The sequence below is a fragment of the Saccopteryx bilineata genome, chromosome X (genome assembly GCF_036850765.1).
Source record: "Saccopteryx bilineata isolate mSacBil1 chromosome X, mSacBil1_pri_phased_curated, whole genome shotgun sequence".
Taxonomy (NCBI): Eukaryota; Metazoa; Chordata; class Mammalia; order Chiroptera; family Emballonuridae; genus Saccopteryx; species Saccopteryx bilineata.
The window spans coordinates 137,971,876-137,986,963 of record NC_089502.1 but is presented as its reverse complement, the minus strand read 5'-3'; the positions used below and the strand labels follow the sequence as shown (position 1 = coordinate 137,986,963).

The window sequence follows — 15,088 nt, the reverse complement described above, 5'->3', positions numbered from 1 at the left end:
GGGAAACTTTCAGAAGTTGGAGTAAGACATTATTGAATTAATCAAAATTACTGACTCCAAAACAGATCTGTTGCATTGTTAAGTTATGGTGTTCCTACTGATAAAAACTGTTAAGTGAGGGCAGACACCCCACAGGGAAGGAATGAGAACGTTATAAAGGTCCCCAAATAAACTGGAAAAGAATTTAACAAAAAATTTAAATGTTTCTTTCCCTAATTTAGTTTCAGTGGCTTTTCTCTTGAAGAACCAGATGATGCTTGGTAAGCACATGTGCTGCCCTGCTTCTTCCTCGTATAACACAATGAGAGGCCTGTGAAGTGTGGCCAGCTGCTCGGCGGAGCAAGGCTTTCCTTCCGGTGAACTACAGGCGTCCCCAAACTACGGCCCGCGGGCCACATGCGGCCCCCTGAGGCCATTCATCCGGCCCCTGCTGCACTTCCGGAAGGGGCACCTCTTTCATTGGTGGTCAGTGAGAGGAGCACATTGACCATCTCATTAGCCAAAAGCGGGCCCATAGTTCCCATTGAAATACTGGTCAGTTTGTTGATTTAAATTTACTTGTTCTTTATTTTAAATATTGTATTTGTTTCCGTTTTGTTTTTTTTACTTTAAAATAAGATATGTGCAGTGTGCATAGGGATTTTTTTATAGGTTTTTTTTTATAGTCCGGCCCTCCAACGGTCTGAGGGACAGTGAACTGGCCCCCTGTGTAAAAAGTTTGGGGACCCCTGGCGTAGAATGTACTGCCAGGCTCTTGTCTGGTGTTCGGCCTGGCTTCTGATATCCAGGTGAGAGACCTGGAGAAGTGTGCCTCAGGCCAGACTTTTGAGCTGATTTTCAGTCCTCGCTCAAAAGAATTTGTCCCAGATTTCCCCCTTTGCCCTCCGAAGAAGAAAGAGGTTTCCCTGGAGGACATTCAGAGAAGTTAGAAGCTTCAGAAGAAAGATGCAAGTCCCATGAAGCTGAGAGGTCTTGAAGCAGCTCGCTGAGAAAGAAAAGCACAAGAAAGAGGTGCTTCAGAAAGCAGTAGAGGACAACTGCAGTGAAATGGCGGAAGAGAAACTGACCCACAAAGTGGAAGCCAACAGGGAGAGCCGAGAGACACAAAGGGCTGCCACACTGGAGCGCTTGTGAGACGAGGACAAGCACATCGGAGAAGTGCGGAAGAACAGAGTCCCGAGATCCTGCCCATGAAACAGGCTGATCAGTTTCTTCTGAGGACTCCCCCCTCCCCTTCCTAATTACCCCAAGACTGTCCTGGCCAGTGTCATTTGTGCCCTCCCGACAATTATTCTAGAAGCTGATGTGGGACCACAGGTAGATGTAGCCTGTATGGTGGTGTTTTAGGGGGTAAGGGGAGAAGAGAAACTGAAGTGTTTTACTTTTTTTCTAGTGTTGAAGGCTTTGTAATGTAGCTGTTTTTCTTGTATTCTTTCTCCAGTGACCTGTGTACTGGGTCTGTAGAAACGTTTGTGAGGAGTCTGTAGTGGCTTTCAGGTTGTTAGATGCTGACTATCTGTTCACATTTCAGTCCCAATTCTGTCCTGATAGGCCTGCGACTTCTCTGTAATAAGATAGTATTCTCAATAAAAATTGTTTATGGAATCCAGTGTGGGTTTCTTTTCATAGTTTTACTTGGTCTAAACCGAAAGTAATCTAGCCAGGTGACACCTTTTCAGAATTTCACATTCTTAGGCCTTTACACTAGAATGAGCTATGTGTTTTTTCTTTTTTGTGTTAGGTTATATTTCTTTGAAAACTTACCTTATTGGTCAAATTCCAGTTCGGCATTTTGGAAGTTTCATCTGTGTCTTCCTCTCCAGAGTCAGTAGCCACCTGTCACCTGTCACACAGGAAGCCATCTTTCCCACCCTGTCCTTCTGATTTGTCCCTCAACACAAAGACATAGGTTTTTCTATTCTACTTTCCAGAAATAGTACAGTATCACTGCAGGTCTTTCCTTTCCACATCTTGGTCTTGAGAATCAATACACACCCTTAGCTGGTAATTGACAAAGGTAACATTTACTGGGCTCTTAACATGTGCCAGATACAGTGTTAGACCTGCACTGACATTAACTCACGCAATGCTCATGTTAGCCACATGAAGCGTAGGTACTGTGACTCCACATTCTAAAGATTAAGAAGTGCGGGGCACAGAGAGGTTAGCGACTCGACCAAGGTCCTGTGACTCAGCAGGTTCTGCAGGTCCTGTGACTCAGCAGGTTGTGCAGCCAGGACTCGCAGGTGTCAAGACCAGAACCGCCTCTCACCTGGGCTGACCTGGAGCCGCGCTGGAAGACGTCCCCGGACCCAGAGTGGCTCACCCACGAGGAGTTCCTCTCCAGAATGACCTTAGAAACTGCCCAGCCCAATCAGGGTGAGCGCAATCGAATGCAGCGCCAGCATAACTTCCACACAGGTAAGAGGAGACCCGTTTGCTCTTGCCGCCCCCATCTCTGTCAACGTGAGCTCTCAGCCCAGCATCGTGCTGTGGGAGTATCTTGGGAGTCATTTTACTGCCACTGCCACTATAGTTACCAAAAGCACAGCCAGAACTGCGCAGAGGGGCACAGCAGCCCAGCTTGCCCGGCCTGGGGGTCTCCCAGGACTGACACTTGTAGTGCTGACCAGTGGCCACCCAGCTCCTAGGACAGGAAGGGTGTGTCCACTCTGTCTTTCCAGTAATCCTAGAGCAGGTCATTTTCCCTTACAAATCAAATGGCTGAATTGTTTTTGCCAGTGATGCTCGTCTGGCCGTAGAGTTCCGTAACTAACTGGGAAGGCTTTTTAATGTTCATCATTCCTTAGGCTTCTAAGGAATTTTTCGTTGAAGAATACGTTTGGAAGTCAGCGAAAGAAATAAGTTGTTCAGGCACTATCCATTGTCACACTTAGCATATCAAACAATGAGCCATATTTCCACCAAGAATTTGGCATCTTTCAACAGCATCTCAGGTAACTTTTTTCTGCTTTATTGAGATATAATTGGCATATAACATTGTGTGAGTTTAAGGTATACACTGTGTTGATTTGATATGTTTATACAGTATGTCCATAAAGTCATGGTGCACTTTTGACTGGTCACAGGAAAGCAACAAAAGATGATAGAAATGTGAAATCTGCACCAAATAAAAGGAAAACCCTCTCAGTTTCTGTAGGATGATGTGGCAGCATGTGTGCATGCACAGATGATGACATAACACCGTGTATACAGCGGAGCAGCACATGACCATGCCGGTTGAGATGTGGACGGTACAGAGAAAAGTTCAGTGTGTTCTATGGCTTGCTAAATTCGAATCCGTGACCAAAGTGCGACGTGAATATCGGCACGTTTATAACGAAGTGCCACCACATAGGAATAACATTACTGGGTGGGATAAGCAGTTGAAGGAAACCGGAAGTTTGGTGGAGAAACCCTGTTCTGGTAGGCCATCAGTCAGTGACGAGTCTGTTTTTTGGGGTTTTTTTGTGTTGTTTTTTTTTTTGTATTTTTCTGAAGCTGGAAACGGGGAGAGACAGACTCCTGCATGCGCCCTACCGGGATCCACCCGGCACGCCCACCAGAGGGCGATGCTCTGCCCCTCCGGGGCGTCACTCTGTTGCGACCAGAGCCACTCTAGCACCTGGAGCAGAGGCCAAGGAGCCATCCCCAGCACCTCCGGGCCATCTTTGCTCCAATGGAGCCTCGCTGCAGGAGGGGAAGAGAGAGACAGAGAGGAAGGAGAGGGGGAGGGGTGGAGAAGCAGATGGGCGCTTCTCCTGTGTGCCCTGGCCAGGAATCGAACCCGGGACTTCTGCACGCCAGGCCGACGCTCTACCACTGAGCCAACCGGCCAGGGCTTCAGTGACGAGTCTGTAGAGGCTATACAGGATAGCTACTTCACATTTCTATCGTCTTTTGTGCTTTCCTGTGACCGGTCAAAAGTGCACCATAACTTTACGGACATACTGTATATCACAAAATGATTACCACCATAGCATTAGCTAACACTTCCATCACTTCACATTTGTTTTGTGGTGAGAACATTTAAGATTCACTCACTTAGCAACTTTCAAGTATATAATAACTATAATCACCATGCTGAATATTGGATTTCCCAGATTAATATTCACCTCCTAACTGGAAGTGTGTGCTCTTTGACCAACCTCTTTCCCCCGCTCCCTAGCCACTGGCAAACCCCCGTTTTAGTTAGTCTCTGTTTCTACGACTTTGTAAGACTCCAGCTATAGAGATCACACAGTATTTGTCTTTCTCCGCCTTATTTCACTTAGCATAATGCCCTCAAGATCCATCCATGCTGTTGTAAATGGCAGGCTTTTCATTTTTCTCATGGTGAATAATATTCCATTGTACATATGCAATGTCTTAATCCATTTATCCCTTGATAGACACTTGGCTTGTTTCTATATCTTGGCTACTGTGAACATGACTGCATTTTATCTGCTAACAGGGGTGCAGATAATTCTTCAAGATCCTGTTTTCATTTCCTTTGAATAAATACCCAGAAGTGGGAGTGCTGCATCAAATGGTAATTTTAAGCTTTTTGAGAAACCTTCATGTTGTTTTGCATCGGGGCTGCACCAATTTACATTCCTATCAATAGTGCACACCCGTTCCCTTTTCTCACACCCTCACCAGCACTTGTGGTTCTTGTCTTTTTGATGAGCGCCATTCTGACAGGTGTGAGGGGACGCCTCGTTGTGGTTTGGATTTGCATTTCCCCATGATTAGGCCAGTGAGCCTGTGTTAGCCATCTGTATGTTGTCTACTCAGTTCTGCACATTCTTTATTGGATTGGGGCTTTTTTTGCAAGTTGTCTGAGTTCTTTACACAGGGTGGGGCAAAAGTAGGTTTATAGTTGTGAGTACACAAAAACTGTTCATTATTTATTAATGATTGTATTATTTTCCATATGAACAACTATACACCTATTTTGCCCTACCCTGTGTATTTTGGATGTTAACCCCTTATGAGGTATATAATTTGCAAACTTTTCTTCCATCTAGGTTGTTTATTGCGTTGGTGGTTTCCCTGCTGTGCAGAAGCTTTTTACTTTGTAGTTTATTTTTTCTTGGTTGCCTTCACATTTGGTCTTAAATCCAAAAAATATCATTGCTAAGTCTGACGTCAAGGCGCTTACCCCTATGTTGTTTTTTTTTCTAGGAATTTTACTGTTTCACGTCTTATATTCAAGTCTTTAATGCATTTGGGGTTGATTCTTGTATGGAATAAGATAGGGGTCCAGTTTTATTCTTTTGCATGTGCCTACCCAACTTTCCCAACACAAAATTTTGAAGAGATGGTCCTTCGCTACTGTACATTCCTGACTGTGTCAGCGTCCCAATGGGGAGGTTCAGTCAGCACCTAGACGCGTTTTGATTGGAAGCCAGACTCTCGGACAGCAGCTAGGAAAGGGCTTACAGCAGTTTTCTATATCCGATGTTTCACTTCCTGCAGGTTGTTACCCATGTCAATCATGGTCTGAAAATAGTAAATGGAAATTCTAGAAATAAACAATTCGTAAGTTTTAAATTCCACATCATTCTGAGTAACGTGATGAAGTCTCACTCTATCCTGCCTGGGGTGTAGCGTCCTTTGTCCAGCGTCCCCATGCTGTGTACACTACCTGCCCATTTGTCACTTTGTAGCTGTCTCAGCGGCCAGCTCTACTGTCGTGGTATTGAAGCGCTTGTGTTCAGGTCACCTGTGTTTTACTTGATAACGGCCCTGGAGCCAGTTGCATAACTATTATTACAGTATTATTGTTATAATTGTCCTGGTTTATTTGTCATTGTTGTCAATCTCGTACTGTGCCTAATTTATAAGTAAAACTTGATCATAGGTATGTATGCATAGAACAAACATAGCATATATAGGACTTGGTATGATCTACAGTTTCAGGCGTGCACTGGGGGCCTTGGAGTGTATCACCCGCACATCACTGCACTACTGTCGTCCCGAGATGAACTGGGGGGAGGTGGGCATTTTGTCTACTCCCTGTGCGCTTGGCCTGGATGTGATACCATCTAGGTTACTGTTAACGCCTGGTAAGAAGTGCTGCTTTGTTTGCTACAGTCCTGCGGGACTTGTGAATGTAAGCGCTGTTGGCTGTCACAGGCAGGCAGTCCAGACGTCTGTCCCTGGGGTGACAGCTACAGCTGGAACACAGGCGTGTTTATAGGCTCCTTCCTGGGAGAGACTGGTGATCCATTAGCTTCTCCTCTAGGGAGGGTGGTAGTCACTCCCAGATGTGTGCTAAACTAGAACCTGGGGCTCTCAGGAAGCAGCTTCTAATATATGCAAATAGACCCTTTTCAGGGAAAGACCAGGACGTGGTGAGTCCTCTAGAGCCAGATAAGAACTAGTTCTTTGTTAGTCCTGTGGACAAAAGCCCTGTTGTTCTTAAGCTAGGTATTTGGGGCCTGTCCCTCAGGTGGGATTCTTAAAAGCTGGGGCGTTAGATCTAAGGTCCAAACCCTTCACTCTTCAGGTAGAACTGTGGGGTTGGGAATCCTCCTGAGTGTACAGTGTCGTGCTGGGGATGGGGTTTAAAGCAAGAGCATGTCGCAGACTGTCCTTGTTTCCATGTGAGTATTACCTTGTTCGCTGCATGTGCAAGAGCAGCTCAGCTAGTTTCGGGGTTTCTGTCACAAAAACATACTCCGTGTGTAGTGGCACATTCGGTGTGTCCATGGGAGAGGGGAGTTTGGGAGTCTCCTATCGTCACCATCTGGGACTAGAACCCTCACATAACTTAATGCTTTATGGTATTGCTTAGTTTTTAACCCCACCTTGTATTTCAAAGCCCTTGTATAAATAACTCACTGTACACTTCGTTTTCTAGCTTGGGGTTTGATAGCTTCAGTTTTTGTTTTGGGTGTTTTTGTGTTTTCAGTCAACTTAAATTCTAAGTGTTCTTAATGTTCCGTGTCAGGGCAGAGTCCATTTAAAGAAAACGAAGTCATTTCCTACGTAGCATTTGGGACGGCACATCACCATGAACACCTATGGAAACAGTTCGAGATGTAAGCCCCGCGGCCTCCCCGCTGCGGCCTCTGCGATGCCGAGTGAGCCTGTCTTCCCCAGGTGGGTACAATAACTTAAATATTAAACAGCCGGGAAGATTAGTGGGGCAGTTTAGGAAGAGTTGGTTCTTTGCCACACCTGGTTTCTATTTGTATTTTTATTTCCTCAAAACTTTCTGTAGTTTTATTCATCCTAAATATTCATTTTTGTGTTACCTTTAGTAAAATGTAGAATTTCTCAGAAACATCTGGGAACACATTAATTAGCCTTGCACTAGCTAGAGAAGATGCCATAATTTAGGAAAAGATGCTAATTGATTCTTAAATCATATTATAGCTATCATAACATTAAAACGCCCTAAAAGGATTTTTCAAAATTTTTATTGTGGATTTTTTGATCCTCATTTTCTAATGGACTTAGGCAGTGATTTTCAACCTTTGTTTCTCACGCACTCATAAACTAATTACTAAAGAAAAAGGGGCCCTGACCTCTTCTCCCTTAGTAATTAATTTATTTGTGCCATGAGATGAAAATGGTTGTATTTAGTCAGGGGCACTGACCTTAGTAATTAGTGTGTTTGTGCCATGGAAAAAAAAGGTTGAAAATTACTGACTTAGAGTATTTTGCTTGTTGGTTTTTAAATGAGTACATCCTTCCCCTAAAATTTTGACTTTCTTTGCATCTGATAAAATTTGTTTCCCAAGGTATAAGTAGAGGAATGGACAGGCCTCTGCTCTGGGGGTCTTTACCTTTGTGGCAACCTTACTACTGATAGTGGAGAGACTGCGTGTGACCTTATCTAGCCATGGCTTGCACACAGTTTAGTCAGCTGAGTTTTGTAACTTAAGTAACTGCACAAGTGCTAAGCAGTAGCAGGTCTGACGTAGTGACAAATAGCCAGCTAACTGGGCTCGGAATTTGTTCTCCGCTGAACGGAATGAAGGGCGGGGATCCGGGGACAGCACTTCCCTTAGAAATGCCATGGCACTGGCGACAAAGGCTGGTCTTTCCTCAGAAAGGTCAGATGGAGAAAATCCAAATGTGTCATCATGCTTCCAGAAGTGGCTTAAACAGGTTATAAAACCAAATCTTCACAGACTTAGCTCTGTTGCTTTAGAAAGTAGCTGTTAGCTCTAGATCTTCTTATTTTTAACTGAATTTATTGGGATGACACCAGTTCGCAAAACCAGATAGGTTTCAAATGTGCAGCTCAACGTCCCAGCATCTGCCCAGTGCATTGTGCGCCTCCGCCCCTGCTCCGCCTCTTCCTGTCCCCACCTCTCCTGCTCTGCCCACCTCCACTAGCCCACCCTCCTTCCCTCTGGCCATCACCACACTGTCCACTGTGTCCGTATGTTATGTACTAGGCTTTTTGGTTCTAGAACATTTCCTATATTTATGTATTCCCAAATAAATCTTTCAGTAGACTTTTATACCTCGGGTTTGTAAAGTCGCCAATGGCACATGGACTCTTAGGACGATCCTTCCTTCTTTCCCCGAACTTAAGTTGTATGTTAATCCCATAGGTATACTGCTTCCATATATACTTTTTACAGAGAACTCTAGTGTTAATGGCACCTTATGTAAAATACAGACTAGTGGGTGACACCATTTTCTCAGGTTGCTCTCACTTAAAAAACATTTGTCAGAATGAAATATGTAGCACTCTTATAGACTTGGTTTTGTATGAATGTGAAATCTTGATTATGCATACTATTTAAAAATGACATTAATACCGAGAACGGAGAAAAACAGTATTTATGTATGTAAAAAGGCAACTGCGTGAAGCTATAATTTTATTTAATTTCTCTTAGTACATCCACAACTGTTTCCACCTAAATAGATCTTTAAAATAAGCATACACAAGTATTGACTATTATCTACAAATATTTATTGTAACACTTGAATAGAACTACAGGAAGCCCTTGGCACTGATAGAAAATATTGATCCACTGTTAGGTTACAAAACTTTATACATAGCAAAATTTAATGCTCTTTACATAAAAAATATTAGACTACTTAAACAAAACTTTCAAAAATTCTTGGTAATAGCTACCAGAATTAGAAAAGTAAAATTAGGCGTTAGACACTGCTGCTTCTAGAACACTGGACTCTAACAGTACCTGCACTGCTGGAAAAACATTAAAGTCTGTCATGCAACAGGAGAACAAATCACCAAGGTATTCCGGAACAACTGTTCTACACGGGAGAGAGCTTCCCCCAATTAAAATAGTCAAGGTCCAGATAGGCATTTTTAGGCATCAACAACAACAACAAAAAGAATCCAAGTGAAATGTAACTGATGATTAATTTTAATAGCGTATCGATAAAGGTATGCTTCCCTTCATTTTAATACATTTCTGCACATGTATATGTTTTAAAATCCAGGAAACAGCCAAACCACAAGTTAATTCTTAACAAGGATATACATAGTTAACCCTATATTATTCAGCCCCTTTTTAAAAGTACTGATGCCCCCAACAGTTATACATATTTCAGAAAGAACAACACAAAGTTCACCATCACTAATACCCAATACCTATAATCACTTCATGTTCTGCAACACAATGAGTTAGAAGGCAAGTTTCTTTTGAAAATGGCTTAAACTCAAGCAGGTGGGGTTTTTTTTGTTGGTTTTTTTTGGTTTGTTGGGGGGGGGGGTTGTTTTTTTTTTTTTTTTTTTTTTTTTTTTTGCTGAACATCGAACTTTATTATTCCAGGAAACTAAGATTTAGATAAGAAAAAGTGAAATAAATACCAACCCTAATTTAAATTACTTAAGTATTCAAAGCTATAAAAGTAGGAGGTCTGTGGTCTATTTGTAATTAGGTTTTAGATAGTTGGTAGGAAATTGTAAACTCACTTTTCAGACCACATAAAAATGGTTTAGAATGGTGGTCATTTTAATAAGGTAACACTTCTTAATTAAGAAAAGCATTTGTGGGAAAAATTCTATGAAGGATTTTGGGTCTCCTGTTGTGATGTAAGTTCTTAGAAATTTACAGCAAGTACTCATTAAGGCAGAGCTGACATTTATTTTCCTAGAAGGATGATGACAAGTGGGTCATTTTATTAAAATGAGACCTCTTATAAAATTGATTTTGGAAAACTTGTCAATGAGTCAGAATTCAACTTCTTCAATAGTAGATATAGCAGAGTTATAGTAGCACATATAGTAGCATTATTGAAAAAAATTTCTGACTGGATCATGAGATTAATGTGTTCCAGTCAATTGTAAAGAATCACATTATTCTTGAGGTGCCACAGTTTAATAAATGTCAGGTGTCAGAAATGGAACTTCACACCAATTCCGTTTTATTTCTTATTAGATCCATTTATTGAGGACAGACGGCATACGTGACTTTACGGTCACATCCCTGTCAGGGAGTATACCATATTCTCAAGGACTGTCTTGGTATGATTGCTCTAGCAATAAATGTGAACATGCCACAAATTTCAAAAGGATGAACAATCATTTTGTCAAAGTGTTGCCTTTTAAAATGGCTAACATGAAACCTCCAATATCTGTTCTAAAGAAAAAGATTTCTCTACTGGGAGGTTTTCCTAGAAACACATCCCAGCAGCTGACAGCGAAGTATTGGTAGTGGTGCATGAGTTTGGTGGGAAACATCTGTACTGCAGAGCAGCTGTGTGTGATGACGTGTCACAGCTGTCAATTCGTCGGCTGAAGCACTCTGGCAAACATTTATGTGTACGAATTGAGCTGTTCTTTTGACCGGGACTGGATGTCTTGCAGTTCTTGTTCTTCCTTTGCTTTGATATCCTGGTAAGCCTGCATTTTGCTCGCATCCTTTAAGTAAGCCCAGTTAGAAGACAGTATCATGAGGAAGTGGATCTGGAAAAGAAGGGTGAGCATGATGGCTAGTGAGCATGTCAGAGGCAAAGCAAGCCGGGGGCAGTTAGATGGTCTTGACTGTAAAAGGGGAGAGGGTTATTCTGTATTAATACTCATTCTGGTCAGAGGCATCAGATACTGGGAGCATGCTCTACTAGTAGGCTTAATATTAAAAGGCAGAAGAAAAGTTAGTATATAGAGACATAATGAACTTGAAAAAATGGCCCAAGTTATTATTTATAAAAAGGCAAAAATTAAATACAAGAGGGTGCTTTTTACCATTTTGAGAGTACTTTTCAAAACTAATGCAGAAGTTCAGAAACACAGTGGTGGTTATTTTTAAATAAGAGTGGTGCAAAAATCTCTCCTATCTGTGGATAAAAATTCCCCAAAAGGCCTAAAAGTGTGAACAATGTTTGAATAATAATGAAAAACTATGTATTTAACAGGAAAAAATTAAGTGAATGTCAAAACCAAACTTAAGAACTGTAAGCAAAGCATGGAGTCTCTGTGTTAACAGTTTTAGTAATAAAAATACAATTTCCATTTGATGACTGCCATTATTTCAGTTCACAGACTGTAAAAAGCCATTCTGTCATTCTTTACAGTTGATGTGGCCAACATTCCTTCCCACTGATTTTCCTCATATTTCCTGCAAAATCTACATCTCAAGGTCCTCATATTTCATATTTTCTTCTCAACATATTTGAGACTTTCTGATCCAGGAAGAACTCCTCTTCCATTAAAATCTCACATGCAGTTTGAGAACTGGCTTTGAGGACTCGGTTACTACTCACCAAAAACAATTTAAGGTGATCAGTTTTGTGGGTTCTGAAAGAAAGGATCGTGTTACATTAAAAAAAAGACCCCCACATATATATCCTTTTTGGGGGAGAAAATAAATGTGTGGCTTTTTTCTTCAAATTTTTGTTTGTATTTAAGGGGCATTTATTTGGTAACCATGAAACAATGTTAATCAAATCTAAAATATTTTTGTAAAATGTTTCCAGAAGGAGCCTGCCCAAGCCAAATCCCGAGTAAGACGGTGTGCTCTTCCGCTTCGTCTTCGGCCCTTGTTTTCACCTTCACCATTGAACTTGGGTATCAAGCCAGCAAAAGGAACGGAAAATGCAGGTATCGCAGTTTTAATACTTCATTCAGAGATACTGCTCAAAGTTTAATGTCAAGAAATTATGTGTTTTAATGGGTGCTCAGCAATGTCAGTAAAGAACTGAATCCTTTTCAAAAGGTAGAACTAGCCAGATCTCCCAATTTTATAATTTATAAGTGGTAAGTCATCTTATTAATCTCCCATGCAAAATGAGTGGACTAAAGCTATTTACAAATTAATTCCTGGTACAAAACTGCAGAAAGCTAGACTCTGCTTTAGTCTGGGGTGTCAGCGATACTCAGGCCACATCGTATAGCTCGCTACAGCTCCTTACGGGCCTTATGCAATTTAGAATTTAGTGCAGCAGTCTTCCCGACTCTTAAACTTCAAAACCGCATAGTTATATGTAGTAGCCATCATGTAGATCAGCTGGTGGAAGAGAACAAAACAGGACAGTAAGATACAGGCAGTGAGGGCCGGTGCCACGACACTTCTACACTTGGGTGTCTCTTTTTCCCGTTTATAATCACAACAGAAGATTGTCATGTCTAGCACACGCAAACCTTTTCTCATGTCACGTATACCATATCAGTCCTCAGCTCTGGCCTCAGTACGTTTATTAGAAAGACTGGGATGTGTTAAAGAATGACAAGATGGAGTTCTGGGTCAGCAGCAGCCAGCCCTCCTGCCTGTCCAGCTGAGTGCGCGCAGAGCAGTGCGGACAATGGGCCGCCCCGTGGTGTACCGGGTGGTTGCTTTGCATGGACGTCATGGGAAGGAATGACTTCCTGGTTGGTAACCCTGGGTGTCACTCATTTCCCAGCAGATGCGATGTCCCCCTTGCTGTACATATCTCAGATTTCTTGAAATCACAAGCCAAGCCCTCCAAAGTACATATTGGTACATACACCTGTTTATACATTTGATCCTCATCATTCAGATTCCGTATTTGCGAATTTGCCTACGTACTAAAATTTCTTTGTGACCCCCAAATCAGTACTGAGAGCACCTTCACGGCCATTTGTGGACACGGGCAGAGTGGTGAGAACGTTAAGATGCCCCTCAGAGGTCGACCAAGGTGACCCCGCCTTGTTCCAGCCCTCAATCTGTACATGTCCTTGTTGCAGTCTGTCTAGTGCCATGTTGTTTGCATGCTTGTGATGTCACCTTTTAACTGCTCCCTACTGGAAGTGCTTGTGTCGTGTTTGTAAGTGCAAGAAGCTTGAGGAGCCTTCCAGAGAAAATACATGTACTGAGTGAGCTTCATTCAGGTGTGAGTCAGTGCTGCTGGCCGTTAGCGCACTGTTTAATAAGTGAGATGTCTTTGAAAGACTCACACAGAACAAGGCTGTGTACTGGATCAGTTTGACCAAATATGTTGTGACCGGAGGCTCGTAGAAACCTATCCCTGTACTTCCCCAAGGCATCATGACTCCGTAGTCATTGATTCAGTGTTCCAGGAGACTTCATGGAGCATAAATGCTGTGCCGATAAAGATCCACTATACTAGTATGTATGTATATGTGCATATTCCCTTTTGAGAAATGAGTAAGTAATGCCTCAAGTGACCATTTGTCCACAACTGAAGTAATGAATGTAAGGGCTAAACAGGCCACAATGCAATGTCCAGTCCTAGTTCCCAGGTGTTCCAGGGGTCGGCACCCTCGCTTCTGTCCACAGAATCCAGTTTACATTACCTACACTCGGTGCCGGGACAGCCGAGTGCACCATGCCATCTAGACGTGTGCTTGGTTTACAGGTGACATTTCACCAACCTGGAGTCCCGGGAGTTTGCTGGAAGGGAAGTCTGTCGTTATGAAGACTGCTGGGAGAGGGAACTAGACCAGGCCAGTGCTCGGGCCATTACTCACCAGGGCGATGACGGTGGCGCCAGCTCCAGCGCAGGCCACGATGAACAGGTGGTAGGACATGTAGAACTAGGAGAGAGCAGGGCACCCACATAAGCATTTCATGTGCAGGGAGATGGCCTGTGTCACCTTTCTCTGCAGCGCTTTGCTCCAAGGCTGGGTGGGTGTGAGTACACTCCCGTCAAGCCCAGCTGGGGCCACCTGGTGGGTTGTAAACCTTTCTGATGCTCACGCTAGTTGATTCCCAGACTAGTCTGTTTTTCAATTGCGGGTCTGCCACAAATTTTGTGCCATTCCATGAAAGAGCTAACCACGCTGATGTTGTGTGAAAAGTATAGACCCAATGATCTTAGTTGAATTTGCTTCTGCTCAGGGTGATTTCTGCCTTAGCAGTCCCCAAAATAATTCTCCTATTTTTATCAGTCCCCAGGTGTAAAAGGTTGAAAACCACCACCCTAACCAGTGGTCAGCAAACTCATTAGTCATCAGAGCCAAATATCATCAACAGTACAACATTGAAATTTCTTTTGAGAGCCAAATTTTTTAAACTTAAACTATATAGGCAGGTACATTCCTTATCGAGGTAGCGCCCGCACATGGTATTTTGTGGAAGAGCCACACTCAAGGGGCCAAAGTGGCACACGTGGCTCGCAAGCTGTGGTTTGCCGACCAGGGCCCTAGGCCGATTAAATCTGAGCATGTGAGGGCTGGGCCTCAACCATCAGTATATTATAAGCTCTCTGATGACTGCAACGTGCAGCCAAGGTTGGGAGCTCGTGGTCAGAGCCAGCCCACATTGTGGACATACAAACTGAGCACCCAGGTTGGTCGGGCCAGTTATTTTGGTAACCAATTGCTTTCCTTACTGCGTATGAGGATTCTCTGACACGTGCAAGCTCCCACTAGTGCATTTAAGGCTTCGGCAAACAGTTATGAACCAATGCCTGAAGAATAATCTAGGGCCCAGAGATTTTTTTAAGCCCAAATGTGTTAGGATCTAGTGCCAATTAAGGGTGGATGAGAAATAACAGCAAACCCTCTGGAAGTATAAGTTATAAAAATGTGGCATACATACAAAATCGGGGAATCTTTGAAAATTAATTTACATTGGTTCTGTGACAAGTGTTACTTTGAAAACTGTCTAAAGGTGAAAGAAAAGGGTATATATTATTCAGATTTGCAGGATTGGGATCACTTCAAAGTAGTGCCTAAAGAGAAAGCTTT

The 15,088-nt window shown here is 42.8% G+C and overlaps 2 protein-coding genes and 1 pseudogene across 7 annotated transcripts in view; 2 read left to right on the top strand and 1 right to left on the bottom strand.

Annotated features, from left to right (window-relative positions):
- The window catches only part of OFD1 (OFD1 centriole and centriolar satellite protein), a 47,039-nt gene extending 46,198 nt beyond the window's left edge, over nucleotides 1-841 (top strand). The window contains 1 exon segment of the mRNA XM_066250247.1: nucleotides 222-841. Coding sequence (XP_066106344.1) covers nucleotides 222-264 — 43 coding nt within the window. The 3' untranslated portion in view covers nucleotides 265-841.
- Nucleotides 397-1,550, top strand: LOC136317869 (stathmin pseudogene; annotated as a pseudogene).
- Nucleotides 1,551-8,898: 7,348 nt separating this feature from the next.
- GPM6B (glycoprotein M6B) overlaps nucleotides 8,899-15,088 on the bottom strand; it is a 146,074-nt gene continuing 139,884 nt past the window's right edge. For 4 of the 6 annotated variants that reach the window (XM_066249177.1, XM_066249176.1, XM_066249173.1 and 1 more), the window contains 2 exons: nucleotides 13,868-13,933; nucleotides 8,899-10,885 (listed from right to left, as the gene is read on the bottom strand). In XM_066249177.1, coding sequence (XP_066105274.1) covers nucleotides 10,736-10,885; nucleotides 13,868-13,933 — 216 coding nt within the window. In that variant the 3' untranslated portion in view covers nucleotides 8,899-10,735. Of the gene's footprint in view, nucleotides 12,426-13,867; nucleotides 13,934-15,088 lie in introns of all 6 variants that reach the window. The other 2 variants (XM_066249174.1, XM_066249178.1) reach the window with 1 other exon arrangement.